The following is a 26118-nucleotide window of genomic DNA, read 5'->3' as shown; positions in this document are numbered from 1 at the left end:
GGGATTCCCTATCTAAGGCCAACTGCTCTCTCTTGATCCTGAGCTTAGCTCTTTCAAACTCAATCAGTCTGCACTTCCTCTCATAAGAGGATTCCCTTTTATGAGAAGCAGAGTTCCCTACAGAAGTACCAGAATGATTAGACTCCTGAGAAGGAGATCTTGATCTTCTTGGTAAACTGTTGACCCTTCCAGGTGGGGTAAAGAGAGGGCCACTTTGGCCTTCTCCCTCACCTTCAGGAAGACTTGGATTGTCCAGGTTAGAGTCATCTTGATCCTCCTGGTCAGCATCAGAGTCTAGGTCCTGGATGTTTTCTCTTCCTGGCCTTTCCTCTTCTGCTGCCCCCCCCCCCCCCACGTGCCTGCCTCATCAGACCCTGGGGTCTTTCTGAGGTCATCCAACAGCAAAGCCTCTATGAGGCGTTGGGTGTGTGGATTATTCCCTGTCTTCAGTTTCCTAGCTGTACACATACTCCTCAATTCTTGGAATGGGATATGGTCATACTTAGTTGCCAGGGGCCCACTGGCTTCTGGTCTAGAACACATACTAGTGTTATGTGGTTTGGCACCTACCTAACCTAGTGGGAACTACTAAACTCTCTTGAGTTGGAGAAAGGGTGTGCTAAACCCTTGGCTTACCCAACTCTAAGTTCAGTAGAACTTACTTCATTCTAGTCTTGTTTTATATGTACCTAAGTACCTTTAGTGATTTTCAGTTAGTCACTCAATGAGATTATCTGGTAAAGCAATAGCAAGCTTGAATCCCAACCGCTGCACACCAATGTGAGAAGTTGGCATGGTATATGCTGTCCACTAGTTATAGTGGGCACCTTGCACCAGTCCAAATGACCATTATTGATGATTAGGTTAAAGACAACCTTTATTGAAAGCTATCCTAGTGGTAGCTATGGAGAGCAGCCTTCAGGCTAAGTCTCGAAGGAATGTAAAGCAGCTTGGTCTACCAGATTATAACCTCCTGAATGACCAAATGAAAGGAGAACCACACAAGGTATATATAAAATATATGTATTTATTACTAAACACTCTCTACTAACCTCTTTATGAGATTAAAGAACAAGATACACAATATTAAAGCACTAGAACGACAGTAAATAGCACAATACACAGTTGGCTCCAGGGGGAGACCAAACCATATACTAGTGCCTAGAGCACCTAGAATCGCTGGGAAACCAAGGAACCACCCAAGGTAGTGACACAAGGGATGCGTGCAGTGTGAGAACACAGGCGCGAGCTCCGTATAACTCTATGGGAAAGTCACGGTTGGAATTTTAAAGATGAAGGACACTTAGGAGAGGACTTCAAGCAAACCCTTTGGATCATTGAAGGTTCTAAGAGCAGCACTCTTGGGAGTACCAAGGTAGCTGTGTTACCTATCCCAGGAGAGCCGAGTGCATAGGGGTCAAGTGGTGTTGCAAACGCTTGTTGATTTCATTGGCATGATGCGAAGAAGTGCTGCTGCCGGGAAGATGAGAAGTGTCAGGTGTGATCCAAGCCTGGATCGGAGCTGAGAAGAACCTGAAAGCAGAGGGGACACAGTCTGGGTCACTTCACAGTGACCAGGGGCACGATAGACAAATGCCCACCAATGTCGGGTGTTTCAGGTGAGATGAGGTGAAGCTTGAGTATGCAGCCACGGGGACCAGGAGACGTTGACTATGACCAAAGACCACAGGCGAGCTGTCCCACGAAGGATGTCGAGTGCTGGGGGGGTCAGTGTCCGGATTGAACACCAACAAGCCATGGGAACTGCAACCCACGCGGTCAGAGAAAAGATGCTTCATGGGGACCGGCAAGGTCCTGTGGACTCCCTAAGCGATGGAGAGTCAGGGCACATCTGGAGCAACCAGGAAAGCCCACTGAAAGTCTAAGTTACCTTCTCAGTGACCCACAGGTCGATGGACCAGGGATTGCGAAGGGACCTCGAGTGGAATCACAAAATACCAGCCCACGCAACACGCGTGGAGTGTAGGCCGGAAATTCATCAGTGGAAATACTGTTTGGGGTCTGAACTACAAGTAGCCCAAAGCACAGCCTCAGGGGTTGCCAAAAAGCATATGCTGCTGCAAATGTACACGGTGCCCAGGGGTTCGGGTTGCACGGTCCCCACGAGGAATGAGGATCTCAGAATTGCTGAGAGCACGGATCAACCTCAGAGACCACGGGAACCTACCTCCTGTGTTGCAGAAATCTTCGGAGTCCTTCAGGAGCTGCGTAGATGCAATCCGGTCAGATGCGTTTCAGGTGCCTGCCTTGCAAGGGAGTAACTCCTTTACTCCAAGGGACATTCTTCAGTGATCCAACGTAGTGTAGTCGAAGTACTTTGTTTCTGTAGCAGAGTTTCGTCCAGGTAAATCTAAAGTCCTGAAGCCAGGGGTTTCTACTTTATACCCAAGAAAGGGGTGGAACTGGGGACCCACCTATGGGAGGGTCAGGACAGAGGGGTGGCTACACCCATGCCCTTTGTCCAGTTTTGTGCCAGAGCAGGGGCTCATACCTCCTACAACCGGTTTGAGCTGGACTATGCACAGGGACACCAAATGTGCCCCCAGTGCAGACATCAAAGCACTCTCAGAGTGTACCCACCCAGCCCCACTACACTAAACCCTGCCTGGGAAGTGGTCACACCTCCCTGTGACAGGAACCTATTGTCAAGCCTTCCCCTGCCCGAGTTTCGTCCAGCAGCAGGAGGGCAGACTCGTGTCTGTGGCTGGCAGCATCCATTTTGTGATGCCAAGGTCTGTGAAGTTGGTCAAGGGTGTACCAATGCTGTCATATTTCTCCCTCTATTAGGGTGGAATCATACCTCTCACACCAGTTACTGGTGTGAAGGTATGATTCCAAGGTGTTTGACACCAAACACGACTTGTTTCCATGCAGCCGTTTTAAAGATAGCATTAACCGCGAGGTTATAATGCACTTAAGTATATATGGTTTGGCTGCATCACAACCAACCCCGAAATATAGGTTCCGAAGGCTGCAGAGGGGCTCTGCTCATGCATGGGCGCCCTCTCACATAAATCTCAGCACCCTGCCTTCAGGATTGATAAGGCCTGCCATGGGTTTATATGTGCAGTGATAAGGATAAATATAGTGAACCTATATCTAAGTAAGGGGTGCATGCACCACCTAACACAGGCTGCAGTAGCAGACCTGTTGTGTCATTTTGAATGGTCTCCCAGGGGTGGCATAATACATGATGCAGCCCCTGAGAAGCCTCTGAGGTACCTATGCCCTGGGTACATAATATACCATATACTAGGGACTGATAAGGGTACCACAGAATCCAATCTGGAGTGTAACTAAAGTACATGAACAACCAGTTTAGGGAGAAAGCAGATAGACTGGGGTCCTGATTAACAGGATCCCAGTCAAACTAAGTCGATAACCAGCAAAACACCAGGCAAAAAGTGGGGGTAACCATGCAGTCAGATTCCACCTTCCTACAGGGCATACATCAGTGAGTGCCATGGTCAGATCCTGGATGAGTGGGCTATAGATTGGTCACTGCCATGGTCAGATCCTGGGTGAGTGAGGCGTACATCGGAGAGTGCCACGGTTAGATACTGGATGAGTGGAGCATGCATTGGTGAGTGCCATGGTCAGATGCCGGATCAGTGGGGCATTCATCGGTGAGTGCCATGGTCAGATCCTGGATCAGTAGGGCATACATCGGTGAGTGCCATGGTCAGATCCTGGATGAGTAGCCTATAGATCGGTCATTGTCATGGTCAGATCCTTGATGAGTGAGGCGTACATCGGAGAGTGCCTAGGTTAGATCCTGAATGAGTGGAGCATACATCGGTGAGTGCCATGGTCAGATCCTAGATGAGTGGGGCATACATTGGTGAGTGCCATGGTCAGATCTTGGATGAGTGGGGCATACATTGGTGAGTGCCATCATTAGATCCTGGATGAGGAGGGCATACATCGGTGAGTGCCATGGTCAGATCCTGGATGAGTGGGCTTTAGATCGGTGAGTGCCATGGTCATATCCTGGATGAGTGGGGCATACATTGGTGAGTGCCATGGTCCGTTCCTGGATGAGTGGGGCATACATCTGTGAGTGCCATGGTTAGATTCAGGATGAGTGGGGCATACATTGGTCAGTGCCATGGTCAGATCCTGGATGAGTGGAGCATACATCTGTGAGTGCCATGGTCAGATCCTGGATGAGTAAGCATACATTGGTGAGTTCTATGTTCAGATCCTGGATGAGTGGGTCATAGATCGGTCAGTGCCATTGTTGGATCCTGGATGAGTGGGGCATGAGTGTCATGGTCAGATTCTGGATGAGTGGGGCATACATTGGTGAGTGCCATTGTCAGATCCTGGATGAGTGGGGCAAACATCTTTGAGTGCCATGGTCAGATTCTGGATGAGTGGGGCAAACATCTTTGAGTGCCATGGTCAGATTCTGGATGAGTGGGACATTCATTGGTGAGGGCCTCGACCAGATCCTGAATGAGTGGGCATACATTGGTGAGTGCCATGGTCAGATCCTGGATGAGTGGGACATTCATTGGTGAGGGCCTCGACCAGATCCTGAATGAGTGGGCATACATTGGTGAGTGCCATGGTTAGATCCTGGATGAGTGGGGAATACATCTGTGAGTGCCATGGTCAAATCCTGGATGAGTGGCCAATAGATCAGTGAGTGCCATGGTGAGATCCTGGATGAGTGGGGCATACATCGGGGAGTGCCATTTTCAGCTCCTCAATGAGTGATCATACATTGGTGAGTGTCATGGTCAGATCCTGGATGAGTGGGGCATACATTGGTGAGTGCCATGGTCAGATCTTGGATGAGTGGGGCATACATTGTTGAGTGTCATGGTCAGATCCTGGATGAGTGGGCTATAGATCGGTCACTGCCATGGTGAGATCCTGGATGAGTGGGGCATACATTGGTGAGTGCCATGGTGAGATCCTGGATGAGTGGGCAATAGATCGGTCACTGCCATGGTTAGATCTTGGATGAGTGAAGCGTACATTGGTGAGTACCATGGTTAGATCCTGGATGAGTGAGGCGTACATTGTGAGTGCCATGGTCAGATCCTGGATGAGTGGGGCATACATCGGTAAGTGCCATGATCATATCCAGGATGAGTGGGCTATAGATCGGTCACTGCCATGGTCAGATCCTGGATGAGTGAGGTGTACATTGGTGAGTGCCATGGTCAGATCCTGGATGAGTGGGCATACATTGGTGAGTGCCATGGTCAGAACCTGAATGAGTGGGCTATTGATCGGTGGGTGCCATGGTCAAATTCTGGATGAGTGGCCCATAGATCCATCACTGCCATGGTCAGATCCGGGATGAGTGAAGCGTACATTGGCGAGTGCCATGGTCAGATCCTGGATGAGTGGGACATTCATTGGTGAGTGCTGTTTACTCTTCCTTGGTTCCCCATTAGTGCTGTTTAATCTTTTTTCTCCATCTCACTTATTTGCATTGGCATTTTTGTCTCCCAGGGCTGTGTTTGTATTGTTATTGCCCCCTGTGCCTGCCCTCCCCGCTTCCCGCCACCGTGCTAGTGGCCACGCCCCCTTTTCCTTCTGTGCCCTCCCCTCTCCTGCCTCCCAGCTGCTCCTCCCTCCCTCCCACTTCGCCATAAATGGCGACCGCGTGGACGTGCAGCGGTCACGCGCAGCGGGCACGCGATTGTGCGCCGAAGGTAAGCCCGTCTGCACCCGTCCGCGCCTGGACCGCGCCCAGCGCCAGGACCCCTGGCCCCCACCGACGCAAGACGACCCGACAGACCTACGACGCCGCCTCAACGCACTCAATGCCGGCCGGAACCCCGCCTGCTGCCGGGCCGCCCCGAAACACTTCCACGGACCCTTCACCTGCACAACCTGCAAGTTCACCTGCCTCCGAACATGCACCGCGCCCGCCAAACCAAACCCCAGCAGCGACCTCACCCGACACGCCGTCGAACTCTGGATACTGCTCGACACAACATCACCAGACGTCGCGTTCCTCACTGAAACATGGATGAACGCCTCCTCAGCCCCCGACATAGCCATCGCCATCCCGGATGGATACAAGATCATCAGGAGGGACCGCGTCAACCAGACTGGGGGAGGCATCGCCATCGTCCACAAGAACACCATCCGCATCACGACCGATGCCGACGACACCTACGCCGCCGCTGAACACCTCTACTTCCAGATTCACACCGACCCAAAGACGACCCTCAGAGGCACCCTCATCTACAGACCACCGGGACCACGCACACAATTCAGCGAAGACATCACGGACTTCATCAGCCCACACGCCCTCCCCTCCGCCGACTACATCCTCCTAGGGGACCTCAACTTCCACCTGGAGAACAACAAGGACCGCAACACCGTCACCCTGCTGGACAACCTCGCCAACCTCGGACTCAAGCAACTGGTCAACACCCCCACCCACTACGCCGGCCACACGCTTGACCCCGTCTTCTCATCCAGCAAGCACATCGCCTTCAGCCACTCCGCCGGACTTCACTGGACCGACCACAGCTGCGTCCACTTCAGCTTCAGAAAAACCACTACCCACCACCACCCGCAACAGGCTCCTCACAGAAGCTGGAGCAAGATCACCGCCGACCAGCTCACCACCTCCCTCAGCCAGAACCCACCTGCCAGCACACCGGACCCCAACGAAGCAGCCCGCAACTTCACGCAGTGGCTGACCACCTGCGCCGACGACCTCGCACCACTGACGAACCCTCCCAGCAAACCCAGAAGCAAGAAGGCCCCCTGGTTCACCGACGAACTCAAAGACTCCAAGAAGACCTGCCGCACCCTCGAGAAAGCCTGGCTCCTCGACCGGACCACTGACAACATGACCGCCCTCAAACACGCGACCCGCAAACACCACCAGCTCATCCGCACCACCAAGAAGAAATCACTGAAGGATCGACTGGACAACAATGCCCACGACAGCAAGGAACTCTTCAGCATCGTCAAGGAGTTCTCCAACCCCAGCACCGGCAACAACGACATCACCCCTTCACAAGACCTCTGCGACTCCCTCGCCTCGTTCTTCCACCGCAAGATTGCCGACATCCACAACAGCTTCGGCGCACCATCCTCACACCCAACCGTCGAACCAACCCACCCCACCGCAACCCTCCGCACCTGGACCGCAGTGACCACCGAAGACACTGCCCGCACGATGAACACCATCCACTCCGGATCTCCGACTGACCCCTGCCCCCACCACGTCCTCAACAAGGCCGACTCCACCATCGCACCCCAACTCCGAGATGTCATCAACACCTCCTTCGACACCGCCACCTTCCCGGAGAGCTGAAAGCATGCCGAGCTCAGCGCCCTACTGAAGAAACCAACAGCAGACCCCACCGACCTCAAAAACTTCCGCCCCATCTCGCTCCTCCCTTTTCCTGCCAAAGTCATCGAGAAGATCGCCAACAGACAGCTTGCCGCCTTCCTCGAGACGAATGGATCCCTCGACCCCTCGCAGTCCGGTTTCAGAGCCAACCACAGCACCGAGACCGCCCTCATCGCAGCCACCGACGACATCCGAGCCCTTCTCGACAACGGGGAAACAGCGGCACTCATCCTCCTGGACCTCTCCGCCGTGTTCGACACTGTCTGCCACCGCACCCTAGTCCAACGCCTCGGCAACACCGGCATCCAAGAGAAGGCATTGAAGTGGATCATCTCGTTCCTCGCTGGAAGAACACAGAGAGTCCGCCTCCCCCCGTTTCGCTCCGAGGCCACCGAAGTCATCTGCGGCGTCCCGCAAGGATCATCACTCTTCCCCACCCTCTTCAATGTCTACATGAGACCTCTCGCAGCCATCGCACGCCAACACAACCTCAACATCATCTCCTACGCCGACGACACACAGCTGATCCTCTCCCTCACCAGAGACCCCGACACCGCCAGAACTAGCCTCCACGAAGGGATGAAAGACGTCGTCGAGTGGATGAAGAACAGCCGCTTGAAACTGAACTCAGACAAGACGGAAGTCCTCATCCTTGGACCATCACCCTCCGCCTGGGACGACTCCTGGTGGCCCCCAGCCCTGGGCACCGCCCCCAAGCCGACAGACCACGCACGCAACCTGGGCTTCATCCTGGACTCCTCCCTCTCGATGACCAGACAAGTCAACGCCGTCTCCTCCTCATGCTTTCACACCCTCCGTATGCTCCGCAAGATCTTCCGATGGATCCCGATCGAAACCAGGAATACGGTCACCCAGGCCCTCGTCACCAGCCGGCTGGACTACGGAAACACCCTCTACGCCGGAACCACAGCCAAGCTACAGAAAAGACTACAACGCATCCAGAACGCCTCCGCCCGACTCATCCTGGACATCCCTCGACGCAGCCACATCTCCGGCCACCTGAGGAACCTGCACTGGCTCCCCGTCAACAAGAGGATCACGTTCAGGCTCCTCACCCACGCACACAAGTCACTCCACAACCTGGGCCCCAAGTACCTCAACGACCGCCTGACCTTCCACACGCCCACCCGCCAGCTACGGTCCGCTAGCCTCGCCCTCTCCGCCATACCACGCATCCGAAGAGCCACCGCCGGAGGCAGATCCTTCTCCTACCTGGTGGCCAAGACATGGAACTCCCTCCCCATCCACCTTCGGCTGACCCAGGACCACCTCGCCTTCAGGAGACAACTCAAGACCTGGCTGTTCGAGCAGTAGCGGCCCCCTTCCCCCAAGCGCCTTGAGACCCTCCCGGGTGAGTAGCGCGCTATACAAGTGTTATGATTGATTGATTGATTGATTGCCATGGTCAGATCCTGGATGAGTGGGCATACATCGGTGAGTGCCTTGGTCATATCCAGGATGAGTGGGCATACATCGGTGAGTGCCATCGTCATATACAGGATGAGTGGGCTATAGATCAGTGAGTGCCATGGTCAGATTCTGGATGAGTGGGGCATACATCGGTGAGTTCCATGGTCAGATCCTGGATGAGTGGGCATACATTGGTGAGTGCCATGGTCATATACAGGATGAGTGGGCTATAGATCGGTGAGTGCAATGGTCATATCCTGGATGAGTGGACATACATCGGTGAGTGCCATGGTCTTATCAAGGATGAGTGGGCTATAGATCGGTCACTGCCATGGTCAGATCCTGGACGAGTGAGGTGTACATTTGTGAGTGCCATGGTCAGATCCTGGATGAGTGGGCCTACATCGGTGAGTGCCATGGTTAGATCCTGGATGTGTGGGGCATACATTGGTGAATGCCATGTTCATATCCTGGATAAGTGGGCTAGAGATTGGTGAGTGCCATGGTCAGATTCTGGATGAGTGGGCCATAGATCGGTCACTGCCATGGTCAGATCCTGGATGAGTGAGGAGTACATTGGTGAGTGCCTTGGTCAGATCCTGGATGAGTGGGCATACATCGGTGAGTGCCATGGTTAGATCCTGGATGTGTGGGGCATATGTGTGGGGCATACATTGGTGAATGCCATGTTCGTATCCTGGATGAGTGGGCTATAGATCGGTGAGTGCCACGGTCAGATTCTGGATGAGTGGGCCATAGATCGGTCACTGCCATGGTCAGATCCTGGATGAGTGAAGCGTACATTGGTGAGTGCCTTGGTCAGATCCTGGATGAGTGGGCATACATCGGTGAGTGCCATGGTCTTATCCAGGATGAGTGGGCTATAGATCGGTCACTGCCATGGTCAGATCCTGGATGAGTGAGGCGTACATTTGTGAGTGCCATGGTCAGATCCTGGATGACTGGGCATACATCGGTGAGTGCCATGGTTAGATCCTGGATGTGTGGGGCATACATTGGTGAATGCCATGTTCATATCCTGGATGAGTGGGCTATAGATGCGTGAGTGCCATGGTCAGATTCTGGATGAGTGGGCCATAGATTGGTCACTGCCATGGTCAGATCCTGGATGAGTGAGGCGTACATTGGTGAGTGCCTTGGTCAGATCCTGGATGAGTAGGCATACATCGGTGAGTGCCATGGTTAGATCCTGGATGTGTGGGGCATACATTGGTGAATTCCATATTCATATCCTGGATGAGTGGGCTATAGATCCGTGAGTGCCATGATCAGATTCTGGATGAGTAGGCTATAGATCGGTCACTGCCATGGTCAGATCCTGGATGACTGAGGTGTACATTGGTGAGCGCCATGGTCAGATCCTGGGTGAGTGGGGCATACATCGGTGAGCTCCATGGTCAGATCCTGGATGAGTGGGGCATGCATTGGTGAGTACCATAGTCAGATCCTGGATGAGTGGGGCATACATCGGTGAGTGCCGTGGTGAGATCCTGGATGAGTGGGGCATACATTGGTGAGTGCCATTGTCAGATCCTGGATGAGTGGCCAATAGATCAGTGAGTGCTACGGTCAGTTCCTGGATTAGTGAGGCATACATCGGTGAGCTCCATGGTCAGATCCTGGATGAGTGGGGCATACATTGGTGAGTGCCATGGTCAGATCCTGGATGAATGGGGCATACATTGGTGAGTACCATGGTCAGATCCTGGATGAGTCGGGCATGCATTGGTGAGTGCCAGGGTCAGATCCTGGACGAGTGGGGCATACATTGGTGAGTGCCATGGTCAGATCATGGATGATTGATGCATACATTGGTGAGTACCATGGACAGATCCTGGATGAGTGGGGCATTCATTGGTGAGTGCTATGGTCAGATCTTGGATGAATGTGGCATACATCGGTGAGTGCCATTGTCAGTCAGAAGCTGGATGAGTGGGGCATACATTGGTGAGTGCCATGGTCAGATCCTGGATGAGTGGGGTATACATTTGTGAGTGCCTTGGTCAGATCCTGGATGAATGGGGCATACATCAGTTAGTGCCATGGTCAGTCAGATCCTGGATGAGCGGGGCATACATTGGTGAGTGCCATGGTCAGTCAGATCCTGGATGAGTGGGCCATACATTTGTGAGTGCCGTGGTCAGATCCTGGATGAATGGGGCATACATCGGTGAGTGCCATGGTCAGTCAGATCCTGGATGAGAGGGGCATACATTGGTGAATGCCATGATCAGATCCTGGATGAGTGGGGCATTGATCGGTCAGTGCCATGGTCCCATTCAAGATGTGTGTGGCACAGAGTGAGTAATGGTGCAGTCATGCACTGGATGAGTAGTGTGAAGAATGTGCGCTGTTAGTAGCATGTTATGCACGTAGTAGTTAGGCGTGGTCTGTTAAGTGCGTACCCTCCCTTTGCTGGGCAGTATCGCATGCTGCCCACAGCTGCCCCTTTCCCTGGGGCTCTGCTGCCCAGCACTGCTGTTCACCCTCTGCCTTCTCTTCACTCCATCTAGTGCCCAAGAACCCGGTGCCCTCGAACATGCTGGAGAACACGCTCTGCGGCCTGGCGCTCAGCCTTGGAGTAGTGGGCATCGCTGTAGGCATCATCCTTCTGGTGAAGGGCAGGAAGCCCCTACAGACAGGTGAGGGTGCATGGTCTGTGGTGAGTGAGGGGTGGTAATTGTTTGCCCAGCCTGATGGGAGCTGACCACATGCCATGCTCAGGGGCCTCTGCATATTGTGGGACCCCGAGGGATGAATCTGGTGAGTATCTTTATTCAGCGAACTTGAAAGTCTGGAAAGGACTCACCCATTCAGCAAAGAGCCAAGAGCTCAGGCAGGTAGCGCTTACCACCCAAAAATCCACCCAGATAGATGAACACAGAGATACAGAAGCCACAAGTGGAGGGATTGCTTTGATGGGCACAGTCAACTCTCTTGTGTTGGTCAAGGTGAAGGTTAAGGATGAACGCTCTGGTAGGCCCTGCCGAAGCTCTGTATAGCCATCCCGCATAGCCTATGAAGGTTCCTTCCTGGGCACATTCCTGTTGAACTGTTACAAATTGATTCAGCTGGACCCGTTGCTAGGTGCCAGTTTTTGGCCAACTACAAGCCACTGAGATCTAAATCCAGTGGAGTCCAGTTGCATCGCCCAACTGGTCATGGCTGTGAAATGGTCTGTTGGTGTAGCTGAGAGTCAGTGTTAGCATGTGCCTTTTTTTTGCACTGTGCGCCTACAAGTGCAGCTCTGACAACCCGTGTCGCTAGTGAACCCTTTGTAAACCATTAGTACCAGGTTAACCGCAGTGGTGCCCGGACAGTCCTCGGGCGGTGGTGCTGGCATCAATGTTACACCACTGGATTCACAGGGATTCTGGATAATTAAGTGTCACTCAGAGAACAAGGGTAACAAACGAGCCACGCACATTTAACAGGAGAGCCGTAAGGCAGCAAACGAGCCATGCCCATTCAGTAGGAGAGCGGTAAGGCAGCAAACGAGCCACGCCCATTCAGCAGGAGAGCAGTAAGGCAGCAAACGAGCTACGCCCATTCAGCAGGAGAGCGGTAAGACAGCAAACGAGCCACGCCCATTCAGCAGGAGAGCAGTAAGGCAGCAAACGAGCTACGCCCATTCAGCAGGAGAGCGGTAAGACAGCAAACGAGCCACGCCCATTCAGCAGGAGAGCGGTAAGGCAGCAAACGAGCTACGCCCATTCAGCAGGAGAGCGGTAAGGCAGCAAACGAGCCATGCCCATTCAGCAGGAGCGTGTTAAGGCAGCAAACAAGCCATGCCCATTCAGCAGGAGAGCGGTAAGGGAGTAAATGAGCCACGCCCATTCAGCAGGAGCACGGTAAGGTAGCAAACGAGCCACGCCCATTCAGCAAGAGAGCGGTAAGGCAGCAAATGAGCCACGCCCATTCAGTAGGAGCGCGGTAAGGCAGTAAACGAGCCACACCCATTCAGAGGATAGTGGGCAGGGTGTAGGATGTAGCTGGAGGTGCACTTTGGAGCCCGCAGTCACAAATTTACTACTAAAGCATGGTGTGGTCACCACTGTCATCTACGGACAGCACACTCTCTATTGACATGACTACTACATTTACACAGACATACAGTTTTAATGATAAAACTATATAGTGCGCAAATGATAATTTGTGGAAATCAGGTTTCAGCAAATATTTGTTATTTGCACATCATCAGTGATTGTTTTCATTGTATTCAAATCTTTGTTTCCCTCACACATCAGAATTAGATAAAAAGTGCTCAAATGTATTAATTTCTAAATGTTTGCACTGCTCATTTATTGATATATACATTTTGTTATGTGTTAGAAGATAACAACATCCCACACCAGCTAAATATCATACAGTTCATCTCACAAAATCCTCCCATGTTGCAGTCGGAGAAAGAAAAGTTAACACCAATCCCCCATGTTAAAAGAATAAGCAGCAATTTGTCAGAAGACAGAGCCTGACATTGACCTCTGCTTTTGAGCTCACAGCAAATGTGATCAAATAAATACAAAAAGTAAAGTTATCGTAAAATGCTTGTTCACCTTTGAAACCCCAGCATGGTTATTTTGAGGGTGCTGCACCCCCTTACCCCTACTTCCAGCGCCTATGGCTAACTGTAATTTTTACCCGAGACAGAACCGTGGCAGCCTGGTCTCACTACTGTTTCCCAGTTATCTGTCCAGCAGCTGTACAAGAAGGATAGATGTGTGAGAGAGAGGTCACACGTACACATTAAAGGATGTGGTCCGCTGGCTAGACTGCCGACTTTGGTGCTGGAAACCAGGGTTCGCGCCTCGGGGTCGCGTCCACATCCTGTGATTCTGAGCAAATCACTGAATCTCCCCGTGCCTGAATGTGTAATGTAAATACGGTGCTCATGTACAGCGCTCCAATACCTTCGGGTCGAGTTCGCGCTATATAAATATGCACAAAAAAGACCATCAGAGGCACCACAGACCAGATCCGCCTGCATCGTGACCAGAAGCCATCTTTACGACACCTTACATCATATCATTTTGTTTTCATTTAAGCAGTCATTATTTTGTAATTTTCACTTGTCTGAAGTTAGTATTTCCCAAAATGTTGGATTATTGCCTAGAAATGCTGGTGACATTTAGGATCATTTAAAGAAATTTTGAGCTAGTAAATAAAAACTGCATTAAATAAAATTGGGATGTGTACACTAAGAGTTAAGGAAAAGAGAAAAGTTAAGAGTAGAATAAAGTTAAGATGAAGGGAATGTGTTTAAAAAAACAAGGAAGGTGGGGAAGGGGGAAACTCAATCCCTAAATTAAATATATCATCCGATATTAGGTTCGAAGTTATTAAACACCCCAAAGTAATGCGTCACCCACATTTCCATCTAGGAGCCAATGGGTGTTTTTGGCAGCTTGGCTAGCACACACAGTCTTAGACACACACAGCCACTAGTTACAAAGGCACAGTTACGAACACACGCTGTTAGTACATAGACACACACATTCTCGCTCTCTCTCGCGGGCGGACTTAAAAATCTTACAAATATCACCCATATCAAGATGCAATCAGCAACTGTCTGCCTCCCACACATACATGGGCAGATGCACACGGTCTCACGCACTCAGTTGTGCAAAGCCAGTTTCACTCCATTAATTATTAATCTCCTGAATGAATGGAGAATGTATATACTACCGGCTGCACACACACACTCAACTCCCTCTAGTCTCTGCGGGATGTCTGCCCAGACACTCAAGACAAGCTGTTGTTGTTTTGTAAGGTGAGGTGGTTGGCTTCAGGCGGGCGTCACCAGGGGTGCGTCACGGCGCTTTCTTGGACCGTGACGCGTCTGTCAAGCCGCTGCCTGCTCCAGGGCTCTTGCGTCGTTCACGCGCTTGACTGCAAAGAGCGCGCGGGGCTCTCATGCACACACTGAAGTGTTTTAGACGCCTTCCACGGATGCATTGTGAGTGAATCACAGGAGCTTGAGGCTGGACCAGGAGCTGGCCTGAAGACAAAGGAGAGACATCAGCCCCAGCAGAGGAGACTCCAGGTTTCAAGAGGTGCAGATGAGTTGGGAGTAGACAGTCATTGGTGTCTCTTAAGGGCAGCTCTTTGGCGGGGTCACATGGAGGATAAAAGGAGCAAGTGGTGAGATAAGCTAACTACAGGTCCTTTCCGTATTCCAGGGTCCCTTTTGAAATCATGCTGCTGTGTTTGATTTAAGGTACTGTACCTCCTTCATGCTTTCAGTAAGTTTCATGGAACCCATTGGTGAGTTTTAGGAAGCTGGGTCCATTGGTGAGTTTCAGGAACCTGGGGCCATAGGTGAGTTTCAGGAACCTGGGGCCATGGGTGAGTTTCAGGAAGCTGTGGACATTGGTGAGTTTCAGGAGGTGGGCATTTGTGAGTTTCAGGAAACTGGGGCCATGGGTGAGTTTCTGGAAGCTTGGTCCTTTGGTGAGTTTTAGTAAGCTGGGGCCAAGGGTGAGTTTCAGGAAGCTGGGTCCATTTGTGAGTTTCAGAAAGCTGGGGCGATGGGTGAGTTTTGGGAAGCTGGGTCCTTTGGTGAGTTTTAGTAAGCTGGGGGCATGGGTGAGTTTCAGGAAGCTGGGCCCATTGGTGAGTTTTAGTAAGCTGTGGCCATGGGTGAGTTTCAGGAAGCTGGGTCTATTTGTGAGTTTCAGGAAGCTGGGGCCATGGGTGAGTTTCTGGAAGCTGGGTCCTTTAGTGAGTTTTAGTAAGCTGGGGCCATGGGTGAGTTTCAGGAAGCTGGGGCCATGGGTGAGTTTCAGGAAGCTGGATCCATTGGTGAGTTTCAGGAAGCTGCAGCCATGGGTGAGTTTCAGGAAGCTGTGGCCATTATGAGTTTCTGGAAGCTGGGTCCATTGGTGAGTTTTAGAAAGCTGGGACTATGGGTGAGTTTCAGGAAACTAGATCCATTGGTGAGTTTCAGTAAGCTGTAGCCATGGGTGAGTTTCAGGAAGCTGTAGCCATTGTGAGTTTCAGGAAGATGGGGCCATTGGTGAGTTTCAGGAAGCTGCAACCATGGGTGAGTTTCAGGAACGTGTGGGCATTGTGAGTTTCATGAAGCTCATGCCATTGGTGAGTTTCAGGAAGCTGGGTCCATGGGTGAGTTTCAGGACCCTGGGACCATGGGTGATTTTCAGGAAGCTGTGGCCATTGGTGAGTTTCAGGAAGCTGGGTCCATTGGCGAGTTTTAGTAAGCTGTGTCCATGGGTGAGTTTCAAGAAGTGGGCCATTTGTGAGTTTTAGTAAGCTGGGGTCATGGGTGAGTTTCTGGAAGCTGGGTCCATTGGTGAGTTTTAGTAAGCTGGGGCCATGGGTGAGTTTTAGTAAGCTGGGTCCATTGGTGAGTTTTAGTAAGCTGGGGCCATTGGTGAGTTTTAGAAAGCTGGGTCCATTGGTGTGTTTTAGGAGCCTGGGGCCATGGGTGAGTTTTAGGAAGCTGTGGCCATTGGTGAGTTTCAGGAAGTGGGCCCTTTGTGAGTTTCAGGAAGCTGGGGGCCATGGGTGAGTTTCTGGAAGCTGGGTCCTTTGGTGAGTTTTAGCAAGCTGGGACCATGGGTTACTTTCAGGAAGCTGGGCCCATTGGTGAGTTTTAGTAAGCTGAGGCCATGGGTGAGTTTCAAGAAGTGGGCCATTTGTGAGTTTCAGGAACTGGGGCCATGGGTGAGTTTCTGGAAGCTAGGCCCATTGGTGAGTTTTAGTAAGCTGGGGCCATGGGTGAGTTTCAGGAAGCTGGGTCCATTGGTAGGTTTCAGGAAGTTGCAGCAATGGGTGAGTTTCAGGAATCTGTGGCCATTGTGAGTTTTATGAAGCTCATGCAATTGGTGAGTTTCAGGAAGGTGGGTCCATTGGTGAGCTATGTAAGCTGTGTCCATTGGTGAGTTTTGTAGGAGAGTAGGATCTGCTTCTTATGGTTACCCCCACTTTTTGCTGATGTTTCACTGTTTTTCGACTTTAGTTTGGCTGGGGCCTTGCTATTCAGGACCCCAGCCTAGCTGCTTCCTCTCTAAATTGATTCCTAGTACCTTAGGTACACAACAGATTGGATTCTGATGTGCCTTTATAAGTCCCTAGTGTATGGTATACTATGTACCCAGGGCATAGGTACCCCGGGGGCTTACCAGGGGCTGCAGCATGTATTATGCCACCCCTGGGAAGTCCTCCAAAATGACACCACAGGTCTGCTACAGCAGCCTGGGTAAGGTGGTGCATGCACCCCTTACTGAGATATAGGTTCACTATATCTCACCTATCACTGCACTTATAAACCTATCAGTCACCCCTATGGCAGGCCTTATCAATCCTGAAGGCAAGGTGCTTGATTTTGTGTGAGAGGGTGCCCATGCATGAGCAGAGCCCCTCTGCAGCCTTTGGAATCTCTTCTCCGGGGTTGTCTGTGATGCAGCCTGACCATATACTCTTAAGTGCATTATAACCAAACGGTAAATGCTAACATTGGACTGGCTGCACGGAAACATGTCGTGTTTGGTATCAAACACCTTGGAATCATACCCGCACACCAGTAACTGGTGTGGGAGTATGATCCCACCCTTATAGAGGGAGAGACATACCCGGTACCAGCTTAACAGGGCCATGGCATCACAAAATGGATGCTGCAGCCACAGACATGAGTCTGGCCTCCTGCTGCTGACCGAAACTCCAGCAGGGGAGGCCTGGACAATAGGTTTCCTGTCACAGGGAGGTGTCACCACCTCACAGACAGGCTTTAGTGTGTTTGGGATGGGTGGATGCACTCTGAGAGTGATTTGAAGTCCTGCACTGGGGGCACATTTGGTGTCCCTGTGCATAGTCCAGTTCAAACCCGTTCAGGGGCTACCAGCCCCTGCTCTGGCGCAAAACTGGACAAAGGAAATGGGTGTACCCACCCCTCTTTCCAAACCCTCCCATAGTTGGGTCCCCTGAGTTAGTCCAACCCCTTCCATGGGTGGGTATAAGAAAGGAACCCCGGTCTACAGTACTTTAGATATCCCTGGACGAAACTCTGAAACTGAATCCTGGAACTTCAATGATGTGTTCAATGCCAGATGACTGAAGAATCTCCCTTGGGGTAAAGGAGTTACTCCCCTGCTTGGCAGGCACCAAAGGCGCATCTGTCCTGTTTGCATCTCCGAAGCTCCCACCAGACGCCGAAGACTTTGCAACACCAGAGGTGGATTTCCAGACTTTCCGGAGGCCGAACCGCGTCCCCAGCAAAGCTGAGACCCGTAGCCCTCGTGGGTACCGTGGAACCGGAACCCCTGGACACTGTGCACATTTGCTAGTGCAATAGCTTCTCGACATCCCTTGAGGCTGTGCATTTGGTTACTTGTAGCTGGGACTCAGAGCAGTGAATCCACCGAAGATTGCTGGCTTGCCCACTTCGAGTGACCCGTGGGCCGCCATTTTGTGATTCATCTTGAGGTCCCTTCGCGATCCCTTGTCCGTCGACTTGTGGGTCCCTGAGAAGGTAAATTTTACTTTTATTGGGCTTCCCTGGTTGCTCCAGATGTGCCCTGACTCTCCATCGCTTGGGGAGTCCCCAGGACCTTGCTGGTCCGCACCGAAGCATCTTACTCCTTTCTGCATGGGTTGCTGTTGCTAAGGCTTGTTGTGTCCATTCCGGGCACTGACACTGCAGCACTCGACATCCTTCGTGGGACAGCTCGAATCCAGCTCCTAGTTGTCCTCGACGCCTCCTGGTCATCGTGGCTGAAGAGTCAAGCGTCACCTCTTTCACCTGAAACACCCGACATCGGTGGACATTCGTCTATCGTGCCCCTGCTTACTGGCAAGTGACCCAGACACTGTCCCCTCTGCTTTCAGGTTCTTCACATCTCCAATCCAGGCTTGGATCGCCATTGAAAACGACGACGCGACCAAACGCCATTTGACACCTATGCACCCGGCTTCCTTGGGTGAGGTTACTCGAGTACTCCAGGGCTCCCGTAGGAGTTGACTCTAAAACTGTCTAAGTCCAAGAGGGTTTGGTCCTAGTCCATTTCTAAGTGTCCTTAAACTTTAAAAATCTACCCGCGACTTTCCCCATAGTTAAGTCGTGGTTCTTATACCACTTTCTTATATGGTCTGGTCCGCCCCTAGGGCCTGACGTGTATTTGTGCTACTTTACTGTAATATTTGAAGTGTAACTTATGTGCTTTTACCTCTAGCCTCATAAAGAGACAGAAGGGGTGTGTTTAGTAATAAATACATATATTTTATAAATATACCTGGTGTGGTCTCCTTTCATTTAGCCACTCAAGAGATTATAGACTGGTAAAACAAGCTGCTTTACATTCCTTCAAGACTTAGCTTGAAGGCTGCTCTCCATAGCTACCACTAGGATAGCTTTCAATAAAGGTTGTCTGTAACCCATTATCATTAAGGGGTTGTTTGGACTGGTGCAAGGTGCCCACTATAACTAGTGGACAGCATATACCAGGCCAACTTCTCACAAGTTATAGTAAGCTGGGGCCATTGGTGAGTTTTAGTAATCTGGGTCCATTGGTGAGTTTCAGGATCCTGGGGCCATGGGTGAGTTTCAGGAAGCTTGGTCCATTGGTGAGTTTCAGGAACCTGGGACCATGGGTGAGTTTCAGGAACCTGGGGCCATGGGTGAGTTTCAGGAAGCTGCGGCCATTGGTGAGTTTCAGGAAGATGGGGCCATTGGTGAGTTTCAGGAAGCTGCAGCCATGGGTGAGTTTCAGGAAGCTGTGGCCATTGTGAGTTTCAGGAAGATCATGCCGTAGGTAAGTTTCAGGAAGCTGGGTCCATTGGTGAGTTTTAGTAAGCTGAGTTCTTTGGTCAGTTTTAGTGATCTGGGGCCATTGGTGAGTTTTAGTAAGCTGGGTCCATTGGTGAGTTTCAGGAAGCTGGGTCCATTGGTGAGTTTCAGGTAGCTGTAGCCATTTGTGAGTTTCAGGAAGATGAGGCCATTTGTGACTTTCAGGAAGCTGTGGCCATTATGAGTTTCAGGAAGCTCATGCCATTGGTGAGTTTCAGAAACCTGAGGCCGTTGATTACTTGCAGGAAGCTGCTGTTGGGGAGTTTCAGGGAGCAGGGTCCATTTCTGAGTTTCAGGAAGCTGGGTCCATTGGTGAGTTTCAGGGAGCTGGGTCCATTGGTGAGTTTCAGGAAGCTGGGTCCATTGGTGAGTTTCAAGAAGTGGGCCATTCGTGAGTTTTCGGAAGCTGGGGCCTTTTGTGAGTTTCATGAAGCTGGCACCGTTGGTAAGTTTCAGGAAGCTGGGTCCATTGGTGAGTTTCAGGAAGCTGGGGCAATTGGTGAGTTTCAGGAAGCTGAGGCCATTTGTGACTTTCAGGAAGCTGGGGCCTTTGGTAAGTTACAGGAAGCTGAGGCCATTGGTGAATTTCAGGAAGCTGTGGCCATAGGTGGATTTTAAGAAGCGGGCCATTAGTGAGTTTCAGGAAGCTGGGTCCATTGGTGAGTTTTAGGAAGCTGGGTCCATTGGTGGGTTTCAGGAAGCTGTGGCTGTTTGCGACTTTCATTAGGCTGGGGCCATTTTGAGTTTTAGGAAGCTCATGCCATTGGTGAGTTTCAGGGAGCTGGGTCCATTGGTGAGTTTCAGGAAGCTGGGTCCATTGGTGAGTTTCAGGGAGCTGGGTCCATTGGTTAGTTTCAGGAAGATGGGCCGTTGGTGAATTTCCATATGCTGGGGCTATCAGTGAATATGGTTTTTGCCTTTTGGTGATGTGTAAGCCCAGCTGAGAAACTTCAAAGTATTGAGTGAATGAGGAGGTTGTTGATGAGTGCCCGGCACAAGTAGAGGCTCGAGAGACTCTTGACGAGGGTTGTTTGTGGGACTCCTCCCAAAATCCAATGGGGTTGAACAACAAATACCCCTAATTGACATCAGCTGTAGAGGAAGGAGAGGAAAGAGATGAAGCTGTTTGAGACACCTGCTAACTCACACAGGTGAGGAAACCTGAGCTTTTGTGTAACACAACTCAGTGTATAGGAGCACCATGGAGCCTTCTTACCTTCATCTCCTGTGTTGAAGGCATCGCTGTACATTTTGAGTAGAGCTGTTTCTGGCCCATAGCCTCTGGACAACACCATAATGTAGTTTGCTGAGAAGGCAGTGCATTTTATGGTGCACCTGGAAAAGGAAACAGCAGTTTTATCCAGAATCCTGGATGTGGCTGGAGGCCATTAATGGGTCTGTAGTTTTCAGGTGATAGCATCTTAGTTTGTTTGAGAAAGGCCATGACAGTAGCAGTTCCTTCTTGAAGGACTGCTTTGTCAAATGAGCTGTAGGAGGGGTCAAGGTGTGTGTGCGCTCTTGAAGGACTTTGGTTTGCAGCAGGTCGCCAAGTGAGCCGGTGTTCCAAGAGCAGAGACCTCCAGGCGCTAGCCTGGTGGTGGTTTCAGGTAACCTGTGTGAGGCAAAGTATGGGTGAATTAATCGTCCCTTACCCCTTGGTTTATGGGCATTTTAGCAGTGCTTAATTTGTAAAAACAAAAAACAAAGTACCAGGGCCCTTGTCAGGAGGCCACCGCAGCTTGCACCACACATTGCCACTGCCAACGATAGTACCTAAACAACAACTACCCATCACACTGCTACTGTGACAATTCAGACTGTTGAAGGCCATCAAAGGTATAAGAATGTATTGGGTGGCAGCAATTAGTTGTTTTTAATGTATATTGAATTAATAAACAACTGCTCATCTTTAAATTACACAAACAGCGCCACCATGTGGCAGTTGCCATAAGTGCTGGTGCTGGCAATTAAGTGCCGGTGCTGAGCACCCGAAATCACCGGTTCAAATTAGGCACTGCTTTTCAGACAGAGAGTTGGGCTCCTCTCCAGCCCCCTTTTTGTCTGAGCCCAATGTTTAAATTTTTTAGTATAATTGGCTTGCTGTGGCAAGGTGACGAGGTGCTTTGAAATGTTCTTCGGCACCACCATAGTCGCAGCTCTAACCTCTTTTCTCTATTGTGTGTCTTTCCTTCAGAATGAGCCTGGACAGACAGATGGCCAGAAGAGGAACAAACACCGTGGCTACCTCCCATGCTGCTCCCCTCAACATCCACTCCTTTCATCCTGGATTCTGATCTGACTCTGCTCCCGGCCTGAGTGTCAAGGTCGGTCCAAGGGCACACCCGCATCAAGGCAGAAGTGATGTCTGTCAGTCTGTCCTTGCAACAGGGAGTCAAGAGACCCTTCAGACGAGCAGCGCCAGAAACACAACCACCCTCCAGCCCACCACCCACCACAGACCCAAAATGTGTTGGACTTTCCAGCCTCATCACCATTACCGACACCCCTTTCCTGCCAAGGAAGCATGTGTCATACAGTCGACATGGGTTAAACCCATCAGGATCATGTGCATTGTGCCCCCTCCTTCCTTGAGGACATGCAACAGAGAACTAACATGCACTGGAAATATGTCACACAAGTCAGGGATGTCACACCTTGCAGGACCATGAACCTCTCTCTATCCTGTTAAGGGAACACATAACAGAGAAATAACATGTGTTAAACCTTCCAGGAAAAGGAGCATCGCCCCCTGACATGTAAAGAAGCATGCGGCACACACAGCTGACACGTATCAAAGCCTCCAAGGGTGTAAACACCAACATCAAACTCAGAATGAGCATGTGTTGAGACGGCTGTCTCTTAAGGTGTCAACATGTCAAGTCTGACCTCCAATGGCAAAGCGTACCCCTCTGTCCTTATTTTTCACCCTAAAGCATACAAAAAATGATGGATGAAAGGCTTCAATTAATCTGAGCAACTGGTAATTACTTGGGCCGCATCCCAGTCCATCGTTATTTTGCACACCATGCCAGTTCAGTTTGGACCCAGCCATATGCAAATCAGTCTTGACCCTGCTCCAATCGGAACAGTCAAGGCCAAGCAGCCAAGCAGGTTCTCTCTGAACAGGAACACAAGCGACCCAGGACCGGTTTCACCCTTGTTAGGGGCTCATCAGCTGGGTACAGCTTGGGTCCTATAATACAGTGTGCATGGGACCCACATCTAGGCATACCCGTCCCACTTAGGGTGACATACTAAAGTATACAAAAAGTGATGGATGCCATGCTTGAATTAACCTCAGGCACTGCTAGTCATTCGGGGCCTCACCCCAGTCCATTGCTATTTTGCACACCATGCCACCTCAGTTTGAACCCAGCTATATGCAAATCAGCCTTGACCCTGCTCCATTTCTATAATATCCAAGAAAAATAAATTTACACACAAGTAATTTGAATATTTTACATAGTCATTATGGGGTGGGGTGTATCCGAATATTGTGTGCAGAAAAATGGTCTGACACAAAAATTCATCTTAAATTCTAAAATACTGTCCACTGGGTGCAGATTTTCTATTTGTAACCCCCCTAGGGGATCTTTTTGTAGACACCATTTAGGATGTCATATTTATGTCAGATGGTATTCTTAAAACAATATTCTGCCACTAGTTAGCCTGTAAATCTGGCCTGGACTTGGCCCTTCTGCACCTACGCTGGACACCCTTCTCTTGGTACACTTTAGGGAGCTAGTGGACATTGGGTCTGTGAGTTTGCATTAACTTTGCACCCTCAACCATGCATCTGGTCATCAGCAGCTGGAATGATAGTAAAGTGCTGAGAATGAGTGAAGGCCATGATGGAAGGTGGCTATTGGTTAGGGCACATTCTCCAGGCAATATTTGGGGTGTTTGACGTGGACATATGCTACGCTCCTATGCAGTGCATAGGCTGGGGGTGAGAACATGGGTAATTTTCTGAGGGATATCTCCTGAATGGAGTTTAAGGCTCAGATCCTAGAGTCTGAGGCCGGGTTTAGACTTTGGTGGATACGGAAAAATCTTTGAATTTGTGAAGGAAGTTCTGAACATAGGGCAGTATTCAACGTACGGCAGTGTCAATGCGATGGTGGAAAGTCCATCTGCTGTTTTCCCTCCGGATTCAGTGTATCCTCCACAAATTAGTATTTTCTGTTACGCTAAACTCCAAACCAGGGTTAAGTCAGGGCCGGACTGGCCGTAGCGGGCACCGGGCAATCCCCCGGTGCGCCGCACAGGTGGGGGCCGGTTTTGGGCCCCTGGGGGCCGTTTTTGTTACAGGGCCGTTCTTGCAGCATAGCTGCAAAATCGGCCCTGTAACAAAATCGGTCAAAAAACGGCCCTGGCACAGAGCTCGGCAGCACCCGAGGGGGCCGGCCGAGCACTTTGCCGGGGCCGGCCTGGTTCCCAGTCCGGACCTCGGTTTAGTCCCTTCTCCGCGCAGACATCAAGGGCACATTTTACATTCCATAGCAGGGCAACCATGTGTGTAAATCATGTTGCCGCAACATTTTGCCCTCAACTCTGAATCCATGTGGAGTGCTAAAAAAACTACCCAGTGGCAGATGGTAAGAAAACTGTGAGGGGGCGGGGGGCTCACACACACACATGCAAACTCACTTACCACCATGCATTCACATGGAGACACGCGTACACATACCCCTTCACAACACTCACTAATAATACATAGAATCATACATACACACATGCACCAGTCAATCAAACACAACACCTACCTGCTGCAGCTCTCGGGGAGGGAAGCCTCTGAGGTGCCAGGAGGGTTGGGACTGCAGCCTCCCCTCATTTGCTGACCTCCCTACCTCGTCACAGACTAGGATGGGGTCAGAGAGACTGCTGACCCCACCCACTCCAATAGGAGGTGTCAGTGAGAGACACTCCTCCCAGGGCACTTCGGGCTTAAAACTGAAGCACACAGGTACAAGGCTATCACTGATGCACCCCCTCGTCACTGAGGCAGACGGCCTCTAGGACCTTTGCTGAGCTCATGAGGGCACACCCACATGAGCTGTGACATCCTCAGCCCAGCACAGTTCAGCTTTGACAGCCAGGCGCCTGCACATTAAGCTCACTTCTAGCTCCTGGCTGCCTGACCTGAAAACAAAGAGTGTCTGTCAGGAGCCTGACGGACACTAGATGTCCAAAAGGTGCAGGGGTGTGGCCCCTCCCCCTTAAGGACGGGCCGCTGTGAAAAGAAACTACCAGCCAAATGCTGGTGTTTACTGAGGTTCTGATGTGTCAAACCTTTTCTTCAGTTGCAAAGCTTGGGGTTCACAAACCGGTCCAGCTTTCAACTTGTGCATGCAGGCATTTGCCACTGGGCGTTGAAAGGCAGCGAAAAGCCCATTCCAAAAATGGTAACCTTCGATTTTTGAAAAGGACAGGGCTGCTATAAAGAATTCTATCAAAGTGAATAAAGAGGTAGAGGTCTGCTGACCCTCGCAGGCCGCCATCCCTGCATTCACAGTCATTCGCATGCAATCACAAAACAAAACCCTTTTCTCACAGTAATGAGCCGCGCTTTATTTAATTCCGTGCGAATGGTGGATGTGCACAAGTCATGTCGGTTCGCAAAGAAGACACAATGCAAAATGTTGAATGGTCAGCGAGTTGAACGTTGCAAATTATGGTACTGGTTGCACCTCCAGTTATTCCTCATTCCTCCCTCAGTAACTCCAAATCCCACGTTAGTGCTGAGCCATATGGTTACTGCCTCTGGATGTTACCTCCAGACTTTGCAGAGTATTATAAATTTTACAAAATCCATCATTTTCCCATGCCCGGCCGCACTAAGCCTGCATAGCAAATCCCCCTCCTGCTTCCTCAGGGACTTTGGCTCAAGCCAATAAACTTGCAGCAATGGCTGCTTCCTACACCTGTGATTGGTGGAGAAGGCTCCCTTGCAAAGCTTTCAGATACAGTTTGATACCAATAAATTCTGCTTGTTATATCTAAATTCTTTATGACATTTTCAAAGTGAAACAAATAATGATTATTAATCAAATGCCTTCATGTAAACATAAAGTGCCAATCATATGTTAGAAGCTAGGAGCAAAAAAACTAAGAGAGAAATAAAACATAAACTACGAAAAAATATTACAAGTACTATGTTCCAATCCTGCTGGGATCCATTCACCTGTGTGGCCTTAACCTTAGGACAATAAAGAATGTTTGTTACAATGGACTCAAGCTTCTGATTTGTTAGAAACTGAATACAGTGTGTTATCTTGAGTGTGACTCCAACCCACCCAATCCTGGGGGCCTTGAAAGTGATGCCCTACTAAAGGAGGTGGGAGGGGCAGGAAGTTTGGGTTTTAGCCTCTGTTAGGGGCTTCCCAGAGCTAGGCAACAAGGTGTAGCCCTGGGGTCTCCAACCTTTACTGTGGTGAGAGCTACTTCTGCTCATGAGCTACTATCATATTGTATCTCTGTAAAATAGTGACCAGATATGCCACAACCT

At 50.7% G+C, this 26118-nt stretch overlaps 1 protein-coding gene across 1 annotated transcript in view; it reads left to right on the top strand.

Annotated features, from left to right (window-relative positions):
• Positions 1 to 25842, top strand: part of LOC146869815 (HLA class II histocompatibility antigen, DM alpha chain) — a 69930-nt gene extending 44088 nt beyond the window's left edge. Inside the window, exons 4-5 of the mRNA XM_085617958.1 lie at positions 11323 to 11451; positions 21805 to 25842. Coding sequence (XP_085474084.1) covers positions 11323 to 11451; positions 21805 to 21809 — 134 coding nt within the window. The 3' untranslated portion in view covers positions 21810 to 25842. The remainder of the gene's footprint in view (positions 1 to 11322; positions 11452 to 21804) is intronic.
• Positions 25843 to 26118: the final 276 nt, after the last annotated feature.

Source organism: Triturus cristatus, chromosome 1_1 (genome assembly GCF_964204655.1).
Source record: "Triturus cristatus chromosome 1_1, aTriCri1.1, whole genome shotgun sequence".
Classification (NCBI taxonomy): Eukaryota; Metazoa; Chordata; class Amphibia; order Caudata; family Salamandridae; genus Triturus; species Triturus cristatus.
The sequence above is the reverse complement of the archived record's forward strand: the minus strand, read 5'-3'. Positions and strand labels throughout refer to the sequence as shown.